This window comes from Rhinoraja longicauda, chromosome 6 (genome assembly GCF_053455715.1).
Source record: "Rhinoraja longicauda isolate Sanriku21f chromosome 6, sRhiLon1.1, whole genome shotgun sequence".
NCBI lineage: Eukaryota > Metazoa > Chordata > Chondrichthyes > Rajiformes > Arhynchobatidae > Rhinoraja > Rhinoraja longicauda.
In genome coordinates, this window is record NC_135958.1 from 70,310,147 (window position 1) to 70,322,900 (window position 12,754).

The following is a 12,754-nucleotide window of genomic DNA, read 5'->3' on the forward strand; positions in this document are numbered from 1 at the left end:
CACTCGTCCCTTCCTACCCAAACCACCCCATCCCCGGGCACTTTCGCCTGCAAACGCAGAAGATGCAACACCTGTCCCTTTACCTCCCCCCTCAACTCCATCCAAGGACCCAAACAGTCTTTCCAGGTGAGACAGAGGTTCACCTGCACCTCCTCCAACCTCATCTATTGTATCCGCTGCTCTAGATGTCAACTTCTTTACATCGGCGAAACCAAACGCAGGCTCGGCGATCGTTTTGCTCAACACCTTCGCCTTAACCAACCTGATCTCCCAGTGGCTGAGCACTTCAACTCCCCCTCCCACTCTGACCTTTCTGTCATGGGCCTCCTCCAGTGCCGCAGTGAGGGGGGGGGGGTGGAACAGCACCTCATATTTCACTTGGGCAGCTTGCAGTCCAGCGGTATGAACATTGACTTCTCCAACTTTAGATAGTTCCTCTGTCCCTCTCTTCCTCTCCCCCTTCCCAGTTCTCCCTCTATCTTCCTGTCTCCACCTATATCCTTCCTTTGTCCCACCCCCCTGACATCAGTCTGAAGAAGGGTCTCGACCCGAAACGTCACCCATTCCTTCTCTCCTGAGATGATGCCTGACCTGCTGAGTTACTCCAGCATTTTGTGAATAAATACCTTCGATTTGTACCAGCATCTGCAGTTATTTTCCTACAGACTCTACTCCTAGCTCACCTCCTAACAACGATTTTTGGGATGCTTCGGAATCACTCCAAAGGGTCTATGGAATAGGGTCTGCCTATTATTATATATAATGTAAATAAGATTGGTGTTAACACTGCTGAATTATTAACTTTAGAGCTGTACATGAATAGTAACTAATGACGTGCAAATGTTAGGACCAAAATTACCTACAAAAATATTAGCTTCAGTTTATTAATAACGTATATTGTGAAATTAAAAAGTTTAATCCAAATAATCACATGGAATAGAAGCAAATTCAAATGCATTAATTCATTTCACCCTCAATTCTATAATGTGACTATTCCAACCATAGTATAGTTCAATGTTTAACATTGCTTCAAGGTTAAACTGCCTGACCTACCCAAATTTCCACTGTTCAACATTTTTAGTTCTTGCTCGTCAGTCATTTTGATGAATTTCCTATACCCATAAATATAATGTGAGAAAACTTCATTTTATTTTAAATGGGTTGTCCCAAGATACTGCCCAAATAGGAATATAAATATGAAAAATTGTTTTTTCTTTGTGACCAGTCAACATAAAACATTCCTAGTCAAATACAGTGGTTGTTGATTTGTGTATTCAACAGATTTTTTCTAGTACATGTAGTCTATTTTGGTTAATGAGTTTTAAGCATTTTGAATCTGGATCAGAATGGATTTTCCAATAACTTTGCATGATTCACTGTGCAATGTAGAAATATGCACATGTAAATGAAAATCCTTGGAATTATACAGCCTGAACATTCCAACTTTATCTTCTATTTTAAAAAAAACATCAAACTGTTAAAATGAATGAAAGCTCTGTTCAAAGATGCAAAGGAATTTGATACAAGATCAACAAGCAAATTTTCAAGGACAATGCATATGGCAAAGTCTGATTATAAAAGTGGGCTTGATTGCTCTTATTATTTAGCTAATGGTTCAGTGAGCGTCTCAGCACATTCCTCACTTCCACCTCGAGTCTCATAGTGTGCCCCAACATAGCACCAGGTTCTGTAAAATAATGAATTAAGACCCCAAATACACTTAAAAATCAGGTCCGTTGGTTTTACACTAACCATACGATTGATGTTTTTTAAAATTTCAACTGTTTCTAAATGACTTTGTGACAGCTAGAGTGCCTGGGTCTCAGTTTGCATTGACATAGGCAAGTCACTATTCGTGGATTGCACAACTTCATGAAACGGCCTTGGCAGTAAAAGCTTCAAGTTCAATAGGAGCCATGCGGCTGCAAAGACCAAGTATACTAATGGGGATCCCATGGGAGAATGTTGCATTTTACAATATACACACTATTTGTCATTGCCTTTATTCATGGGCAGCATTCTTCAAAATGAGAAATGTTCATTTGATTTATGAAAGTGCTTGGCTTCATTCCACAATCTTAATACTTTAAGCTCTCCTATGTTACAATTTCCTCATTGAATAAAAAGCTGGCTGTCCCAGTCAATGCAATAGGGGGTTAGTTAAATTTTTACTTCCTAGTGTGACTATGTCTAATAAATGTATATTACTGATATAACAGACATAAACATGCAAAATTTCAAATGATGGGCGCGGCATGGTGGCGCAGAGGTAGAGTTGCTGCCTTACAGCGCCAGAGACCAGGGTTTGATACTGACTAAGGGGCTGTCTGTACGGAGTTTGTACATTTTCTGTTGCCTCATGGGTTTTCTCCGGGTGCTTCGGTTTCCTCCCACACTTCAGGCATGCAGGTTTGTAGGTTAATTGGCCTCTGCAAATTGTCCCTAATCTGTAGGACAGAACTAGTGTACTAGAATAGAACTAGCTGGTCAGTGTGGACTTGGTGGGCCGAGAAGCCTGTTTCCACGCTTATCTCTAAAAGTAAAACATTTAAACTTTAACATTAACTTTGATAATTGACAAGTCATTTCTGATCACTTTTTTACACCATTCACTTTTCACAACCCAGTGCAGAAGCTGGAAATCTGAAATGAAAGCAGAAATTGCTGGAAACACTCAGCAGTTCAATCATAATCTGTGGAAAGAGATTGAATTAAAATTTCTGAGATTCTTCATTAAAACTGGAAAAGGGATATATAATGCTCAATGGTTATGTTTAATTATCTCTTTCCAAGGATTTTGTAGGCTTGTACAATACGGTTGCAGCAGTTGGTTATTTAAGATTTGAAAATAATCTGTACAATTGCAGCTACAATAGTTATTATTAGTCAAGACCAAATATGACAAATACTTAATTGAATCGATTCTGACATTATGCTCCCATTATGAATATTTGCAAGAAGCCATAAATGGTAATAATAAAATATTTTTACTCCAATTACCATTTAATGTTATTTGCCCGTTTTCCAAGTGCTGATAGACAATTGGGGTTCAACTCATTCTTTTTCCTCATCTATTTTTACAAGCCACGTTAAATGGCATCAACACTAGAGGGCACTGCTATTTCCCTTAAATCGAGGGTAGAATAAAGAAGAGTTCAGAAGCAATAAAATGTCATCAATACAAAAATGGCATTTTCAGCTATTTTAAAGTACAAATATGTTCAAGTTAAATAAAAGGCTATCAATTAATTAATGGAGTGATTGGAGAGATTCTATTGGTTACGCCATTTCAAACCTTTCCATACTTTCCTTGCACACAATTTTCTCCTTTCTAAATAAAAAGCTCCACACACACACATAAGCCATTATGCAGTTTTCTAAAAAGGTGGCACATTAATTAACGGAAAAGAGTATAAGTGATGGATTTTAAACAGATGTTGATATTGATCTAATTCAAAATCCATTAGCACATGCACTACATTTTCAGGAACGAAGAGATTTGATTTATTCTTTGATAATCACCTCTTTAATAACCTTGCAACAATCTGTAAAGGATTGACCAAAAAAGCTCAATACTATAAGGGAGTACAACAAGATAATGCAAAATATTACATTGCATTAAATGCAATTATATTTAGCAGCTCATCTGAGATTCTACATGTGTTTGATGAGAATGTAAAACTAAATGCGATCTGGATGTATCCATCATTAGAAAACATGGATTTAATGCACAGAATAATGGCAAATACACCAGGCCTGCGAGAAGATCTCAGAATCACAGCTAAAATTCATTGCAGTACAAGAAGAAACATCTTCCATTCGATAATCTTCTAATGCCGTTTAAAGCAAAACAAATTACTGGAAGGGCTCAGCGGGTCAAGCACTTTTAGTTTAGTTTAGTTTAATGTCATCGGTAATCTGTAGCATCTGTACAGGCAATGGGATGGTTGACATTTCAGGTCGAGACATTGCATCAAGACTGAGAGTGTGGAGGGAAGGCAGCACGAATATATAGAAGTGAGAGGGAGGAGTAAGACAGGTAGGTGGAAGGTGATAGGTGGAACAAGATGGGGGGGGGGGGATAATCCTGGGTAGATGGAGCTAGGTATGTTAGGGGAAAGGGGGTGGGGAAGGTGATAGGGAAGAAGAACCCAGAGAGAGGAAAGAGGAAATCCAGGTGATAAAAACTGGACACTGGGCAGATGGAACCAAATGGGGGACAGTGAAAGTGTTTTGGAAATGGTGAATAAAGAACAACTTGGATGGACTGATGGGAGTGTGAAAGAAACAAAGGCTGTGTATGTTATCTGAAGTTAGAAAATTCAATGTTCATGCCATTGGGTTATAAGGTACCCTAGTGTTGTTATATGAGGTGTTGTCCTTTGAGTTTGCATTTGGCCTCAATGTGGCAGTGGAGAAGGCCAAAGACAGACAAGTCAGTGTGCGAATGGGAAGGGTAGTTGAAATAACAGGCAACCTGAAGCCTGAACTCATCGTTGAGGTGAGAATATTCAGACCACCTAAGCAGAATGAGGCAAAATGAATTGCCATGGTGAGGCCTAATGCAAACTAGAAGAACACACGAGTCAAGTGTTTTATTGTCATATGCCCTGAAACGGACAATGAAATTCTTACTTGCAGCAGCACAACAGATATGTAAACATAGTACTCCGTGGGCACCATAATAAACAATAAAAATGTTCAATATACAATAATATAGTGCAAAGACAAAAACAAAGCTATATAATCTGCAGGGATAACGCACAGCCCAATAGAATTAACATTGCATTTTCTAATTTTAGAATACACACGTTCCTTTCCCATTTCCACCAGTCCACCCAAGTACTGCCTTTATTCACTTTTCCCATTCCTTTCCTCTCCTATTCAACCAACCTGTTACCGAGACTCAATACTCTCCCTCACCTCGTTCCTTCTGCCCCTCATCCCACTCTTATCGTTTTCTATTTTTATCTACCAGCCTCTGTCTCCCTCACCTTTTTGTACGGGTCATTTACCTTCTGCATTCAGTTATGATGCAGGATCTTTAGCCAAAATGTCGATTGTTCCGTTGCCTCCACAGATGCTGTTTGGAGTAGTTTAGATACAGCTCGGAAACAGGGTCCGCACCAACTAGCGATCCCCCATTAACACTATCCTACACCACCAGGGACAATTTTTACATTTATCAAGCCAATTAACCTACAAACCTGTGGGTCTTTGGAGTCAAAGAAGAGGAATCAAAAGATCTCGGAGAAAACCCACGCAGATCATGGGAAGAACGTACAAACTCCATACAGACAGCACCCGTAGTCAGGATCGAACCCGGGTCTCCAGTGCTGCATTCGCTGTAAGGCAGGAACTATACCGCTGCGCCACCGTGACCGCCCTGTACTTCCAGCAGTTTGTTTTGCTCCAGACTTTTGCATCAGCAATCTCTTGTCTCCATCCAGATTGGATTAATTGAATTAAAGTTAGCAAGCAAAGTAAGCTGGCATAAAACCCTCAAAGTATAATTCAGCTGAAAGTAACAAAAGTTGAAAATCTATATTTTATGTGGCTTAAATTGGACTGGAACTACACTTACTTTTAATTGGTTAGAACTAAGAAACTGCACTCCTTTTGCACAGGGAAGTGAGATTAATGGTTATTAACAGTTATTTGCAATAATGCACACATTTAAACATGAAAGTTCTGCACAGATAGCAATCAAGAACAAAAATGTTTAATTAAAATTTAGTTTGATTTAAGCAATTTTCTTTTTCAAAATTACCCCAAACTATCTGTTCTTTGTTCTGTACCTTTTCATACCTCTAGTTTCCCTCTCCCCTGACTCTCAGTCTAAAGAAGGGTCTCGAGCTGAAACGTCACCTATTCCTTTTCTCCAGAGATGCTGCCTTATCCGCAGAGTTACTCCAGCATTTTGTGTCCATCGTTTGTTCTAATTTGAATCCCATTTCAGGATAGACCACCACATGGTCATTGAACTATATAGCACAGAAACTGGCTCTTGGTGTGCCCATTATTTCAGAGCTCCAGTTTGAAAAACACACTCTCAACACCCTCTATTTCCTACCTTCAGGGTAACTTTGTCCAATTGGCTAGCTCATCAGAGATGCCATGAGATCTAACCATCTAGACTAGTCTATCATGCTGTATCTTGTCAAAGGCCTTGCTAAATGTCTACCTAGCTACCCTTAACAATTCTCTTCATCATCTCTTCAAAAATTGGTGAGATACTATTTCCCATGCACAAAGCTATGTTAAGAGATAGAATTCACAAAGCTCTGCTGACTATGTTAAGGGATAGAATTTAAGAATAGAACAATTTTGTGAGTACAATTTTTGAACTGGCTGCCATAAAGGTACATAAGAGGGGTATAGAAATAGTCTCCGATTTTTAGATAAATAATTGTATATGCCAGAACTTATCCAAAGTTAAGCAATAGCAATATCTGTTTGCCAACTAGGCTCCAAAATGCAACAGAAATAAACTGCACTTTAATATATCCTCAAATACAAATTGGATTTACATATAAAATTTAGATATACATATAAATAAATTATGTATACATTACATATACATAAATTTACATATAAAATTATAAAAAGACTGGACAAGCTAGATGCAGGAAAAATTTTCCCAATGTTGGGCGAGTCCAGAACCAGAGGCCAGTCTTAGAATAAAGGGGAGGCCATATGAACTGTTTGCTCTCCTGCCCTCTGGGAGGCGCTACAGGAGCCTAAGGGCCAGAACAAACCGACTTAAAAACAGTTTCTTTCCCTGGGCCATAAGAACTGTGAATGGAAATACCTGACTTGATGTGACTCTCACTTTCGTCGCACTTTTTAAATATTTTCAGCATTTTAGGTGTAAAACTCATTTATTATTTATTCGGTTTTTTTATTGGTTTTTATTGATATTGGTATTTGTTGTGTTGGTTCCTATGTTTGTGCTATTGTCTGTGAAAGATTTGCACTGTCGCACTGTTTCAGATGTAGCACTTCTAATTTTGTTGTACTGTTCGTACAATGACAATAAAGGCATATTATTATTATTATTATTATTAAAACGGAGGTGAGAAGAAACTTTTTCCCCCAGAGTTGTGAATTTGTGGAATTCTCTGCCACAGAGGACAGTGGAAGCCAAATCACTGGATGGATTTAAGAGAGAGTTAGATAGAGCTCTAGGGGCTAGTGGAATCAAGGGATATGGGGAGAAGCCAGGCACGGGTTATTGATTGTGGACGATCAGCCATGATCACAATGAATGGCGATGCTGATTCGAAGGGCCGAATGGCCTCCTCCAGCACCTATTTTCTATGTTTCTATGTTTCTATGGATTAAATGCAACTTTTGCCATTTATAACCTTACATTGCAATTAGATTGTTACTTCTAAGCAGTGAAGACATCTCAACAAAGAAACAAAAAAATATTCAGTTGCTTATATCATACCTGGGTGATGTTCTCCAAGAACGCGCAACACATCTGAAGGATGGACACAGACATTGTTCTTGGAGTAAATAATTTCGCCGTCTAGAATTCTGGAAGAGCCACTTGATTGATTAAAGGTCAGGAGATCAGAGGCTTTGGAGGATGCCCGTCGTAACAGCTGACCCAGAGACATCTCCAGTAATATCTTTCCATCATCTGATTTCTCCACTCTAGAATAAAACAAATCCAATTTCTTTAAACAAAATTGCTGATGGAAACTTGTCCCTCAATGAATCCACTCTTCTGTCTATACTTCTACCCATTGTATATATAAATAACTGTAGTGGGGCTCATAGCTCGTGCAATCAACTCATACCTTGATCCCCTCTTATCTCTCATCGTACACGTAAATGGCTCATGCACTATGGGAACTACACTCGCCCCCCTGCAGGACCTATACATCAGGAGGTGCAGATCCAGAGCCAGCAACATTATGGGGGATCCCTACCACCCCAGCAACGGACTGTTCCAGCTGCTAGTTAAGCAAATGCTTCCGCTGTCACACTGTGAAAACAGAGGACAAGACGGAGTTTCTTCCCACAGGCCATCAGGACTGTTAACTCTCATATCATTAGGGACTAATTTAATTTACTGTATTAATTTATTTTTTGTTCTGTTTTGTAGTTTTAGCACAATCCGCAGGCGTTGCCACTTCCATTTCACTGCACATCTTGTATATGTATGTGACAAATAAAGTTGACTTGACTCGACTATAAGGTAGGCACATTTCCCAGAGGGAGAAAGTTAGGTCAGCCATGGCCAGTGTTCCCTAGTCAAGAAAGAGCAAGATATAACAGAGAAAGTGGGAATAAGGTTGGTCCGAATGATAATACATGAGAATCATGCTGAAGAGAGATCAGAGGAATAGAACAAGGAAAAATGCTAAAAGAGTACAAAGGGCATATGTAAAAGGAACACAAAATGCATATATATTAAGCAAATGGGTAAAGAGAGTAGCCGATAAAGACGAAAAAAGATCTAAGTTCAGAGCAAACCATTCCAAATTAATACTTTAAACTAGTTTACTAAGGCAGAAGATACTACTCAAGTCAGAGAAAAGAAGTTGAGACACTTGACAGGCTAAATGTTGATTAAGGAGATGGGCCAGAAAGACCAACTGCAGTTAAAGTGGGCAAGACATCAGGTTTAGATGAGTGCATCCTAGCTGCATTGCTGAGGGAAGGACATAAATTGGATAAACTGGCCATTACCACCCTGTTAAGGTAGAGAAGATAGTAGCAGAGATCTAGAGAATTGCATTGTTATGTTTAAAAAGTATCAAGGATAAACTCACTAACTTCAATCTCTGTATTTTAATCTCTGTAGTAGTGGGGAAACTGTTAAAAAGGCAAAATTAACTGTATCATCTATTCACATTCTCCAGAGATGCTGCCTGACCCACTGAGGTACTCCAGCATATTGTGCATCATTATTTTGTTAAACAGCATCTGCAGTTCCTTGTTTTTTCAATCAGCACCATTGTTTTCTTCCAAATAGAACATAATGTAATTTTGTTTAGTACTCTCACTTGGCACCTTATCAAGGTCCTTCTGTAAATTGAAACACCCCACATTAACTAGTTCATCCTTTTCATGTCGCTAATTACAAAGTAAAAAATCTCAAAAATTTGGCAAACATGATTTAATTTCCAGAAATTCATGTTAATCCTGCCTATTCCTATATTATCTAAATGCCCTGTTATCACTTCCTTATTAATAGACTCCAGCATTTCACCTATTACTGCTGACAGTCCATTGCCTCCCATTTTCTTTTTCCCTCTTTACTCAAATACAGGGTGATATTTTCTCCCTTCCAACCGGTGGTATTTTTTTCAGAATTGATTGAATTTTAGACGATGAGAATCAGTGCATCCTGTCTCCACAACCATCTCTATCAAAACCCTAGAAGGTAGATCAACAGGCAATAGATTTAGGGACGGCATGGTAGCGCAGCGGTAAAGTTGCTGCCTTACAGTGCCAGAGACCCAGGTTCGATCCTGACTATGGGTGCTGTCTGTGTGAAATTTGTATGTTTTCCTCATGATTGCGTGGGTTTCCCACAGGTGCTCCAGTTTCCTCCTACATTCCAAAGACATGCAGGGTTGTAGGTTAATTGGCTTCGGTAAAAATTGTAAATTGTCCCTAGTATGTAGGATAGGGCTAGTGTATGAGGACCACTGGTCAGCGCGAAGGGCCTGTTTCCGCGCTGAATCTCTAAACTAAAGGTCCAGAAATTAGTTGCCTTTTAATTTTCTGTGCTTTTCTTTAGTTCTTCATTTACTTTAGACATATGTTTTTTCCATATAAGAACACAAGTAAAAGGAGTCAGCTATCCAATCCTTTGAGCTGCTCAGCTGTTCATTAAAATCTCAGCTGATCTTCTACCTCATCACCATTTCCCGGAACTGACCCCATATTCATTCTCTTAATATTAAGAAATATATCAATATCTGTTTTGAATTAATCAATTACTGAGCTTCCACAGCCACCAGGCAAGTGAAGTCCACAGATTCACCCCTCTCCTGAAGAAAGAACTCACCTCAGTCCCAAATATCCTACCCTTTATTCTGAGACTATTCTAGATTCCTCAGCCAAGAGACACATACTCCCTGGAAATAGCTGTCAAACCCTGTAAGAATGAAGTTTCAATCAAGACTTTTCCTGTGCTTCTAATTTCAAGTGAATTCAGGCTTAGTCTACCCAATCTTTCCTCACAGGATAGATTAATGCATCATTGCATAAACGCATCAGTCTGGTGAATCTTTGCTGTACTCCCACTGTGTCAACTATGTCCTTTCTTGTGCATGGAGACCAAAAGTGAACTCACTACTCCAGCTGTGGTCTCATCAAGACCCAATATAAATGCAAATGACTTCCTTACTCCTGCGTACAAATCCTCTCATAATAAAAGCTACATGCCGGCTTTGTATGATCCTGGGCTTGAGTTTTTCTCCCTCCACTAGCATTCTTTCATGTCTGCTTTCTCCCTCTCCTTGTAAATCCATCAAACTGATAAATTCGTTAACAGCTTATCCCCTTGATATTTAACAAAGATATCCCAGTCGTCACCCAAGCTTCTGCAATTTAAAGCTAACTTGTTCTCTCATTCCAAGTTCTGACAAAGTGTCTCCCTGAAACGTTAACCATTTCTCTATCCACAGATGATGGCTGATGTGCGGAATGCTTTGACCACTTTCTGTTTTACTTTGAGATTTCCAGCATCTGCAGGAATGCCATGAGACTTATTATTCTGTGAGACTAGCTATGTGAATGGCATGGAGAAACTGGAATTGTTCTCAGAGACGAGAAGGTTAAGATGTTAGAGTCATGAGATAAACACTTACCATGGTCATGGTAGATGTCCTGAATCTAATCTTCAGATTAGAATCTATTTTGGGAGCAATAAAACTACTTTGCATAAAATAGTTGAAATTAAGATGATTTAAATTTTAAAATATGCATTAAAGCACAGCAATTACCCCTTTTTGAAAAAGTCAAAAACAACATACAGTAACATTCCTGTCAAACACGGTGTACCAGTGCGTTACTTTCTCTTATTTATTGGTTTTAAACTGTCAAAGTGCCCTGAATTTCTGGAGCCCTACAGAGTCAATCATCCACTGGGACAGGAGAATATAGATTACATGACAAGACTGCATATACTTAATAATGTATGAATGTTTAATTTTTAAAACATATAAAATGGTGCTATTTGTTTAGAGGAATAAATCAGACATTTTGAATCAAAAGTAGCGAGACATATCAGCAGTGGCTTGTGACAGGGGCGATCATATTAAGAGCCTCAATTTAAAATACGCCAAACAAAGTTTAAATAACAGTGCAACACAAATTGCAATTTTCCATTTCAAAGCACAGATTAAGATGACTGCATTGCTTACCATCATGCTTAAAGTGAGATGAATCAACTCTTCTTGCTAACAGACTGGTACAGTAATTAGCTAACATTAGCTAATGCTCAATAATATGGCATATTAAACAGAGAAGACAACAAAGATAATAATAAATGCTCAGGCTGCTCTGTTGGTAAATGCAATTTAAGTACCAGCGTTGAAATATTTAAAATACAGAGGCAAAACAGAGGATTTGCACCTCATCAGTTTTGCCTCAATTGTGACATTCCCATTAGAGTCAGATGATAAGAGCATTTGAACCTATCACCTAGTTTAACAATTTGATGGGGTTTTCAGCTGAACTGATAAACAAAAGCTTTTTTACCCCAGTTGAATGCACAATATATCATTAAACGTCTCTCAGTGCAAGAGATGTCTCTTGGTGCTTTGGTTAGGATTTTTAAGTCAACGATGATCACCAAGTAAAATTACAGACTTTTGTTGTACTTTAGGCTGTTCCATTGGCCTGTATAACAGCAACAGCACTAACAAAAATAATTAATTGATTATTAAGCACTCTGAGATGTCAGAGATCGTGAGAGCTATGTGCAAGTGCATTTTCTTTTCTTTTTAGTCTCAAAATATTCCACAGAAATTAGCTGATTTAGGCGCATTGATCAACGGACAATGGAATGAGTGCTGTGCGAAATGACATCCACAAGGTGTAACCAAATCTTAGGAAATGTAATTCAGCAGGCTGGAGAAGCACAATAAATTGTAATGAATATGTAGACACACTGAAAAGTGCCGGTGCTAAAAAGATACAAAATTAAGTCCAGAAAATAATCTAAAAATATCACAATTATATTATTACAGGTTGAACACTGATTTTCCGGTACCGGCATTCCAGAGCCTTTCTGGATTATCTGTTTTTCTGGACTAAGAGAGGTCTTGTGATAATGAAATGACAATACACCCCAGGCTCGTTAATGACACCCCTCCCGTTCCACTAAAGCACCATGGAATGCTAGAAACGTTTTAAAAAACAGAAAATGGAAACTGAATGAGAATGGAATGACCTACTAACCCATCCCCGGCTCCCACCGTCTCCCCGGCCGTTTAGAGCCCGGTTTCCGATCTCACTCTCGACTCACAAAGTGCACCAGCGACTGGAGACACAGCTGATGCTGCAGCTCACGTTGTAGCCCCTGAGGACAGTGCTTTTTCGGGCTCCCCACCTCTTCTCTCCACCTCCTCCACTCACCACTACCCCTTTGCATCCTCCCCAGCCTCCCTCTTTCCCCTGCCTTTCCCCCCCAGAGTCATCGATATACTCCACCTTGGAAGTAACAGCAGGTGAGAGGGGAGAGAGCCCCATGGTGACCGAGGTCGGGCACACTGAAAAAAGCACT

General features: G+C 39.2%; 1 protein-coding gene across 1 annotated transcript in view; it reads right to left on the minus strand.

Moving 5' to 3' along the window:
* The window catches only part of LOC144594748 (TBC1 domain family member 16-like), a 77,851-nt gene that overhangs the window by 43,059 nt on the left and 22,038 nt on the right, over window positions 1-12,754 (minus strand). Inside the window, exons 2-3 of the mRNA XM_078401592.1 lie at window positions 10,836-10,899; window positions 7,454-7,662 (exon numbers count right to left, since the gene is read on the minus strand). Of these exons, the coding sequence (XP_078257718.1) occupies window positions 7,454-7,625 (172 nt within the window). The 5' untranslated portion in view covers window positions 7,626-7,662; window positions 10,836-10,899. The remainder of the gene's footprint in view (window positions 1-7,453; window positions 7,663-10,835; window positions 10,900-12,754) is intronic.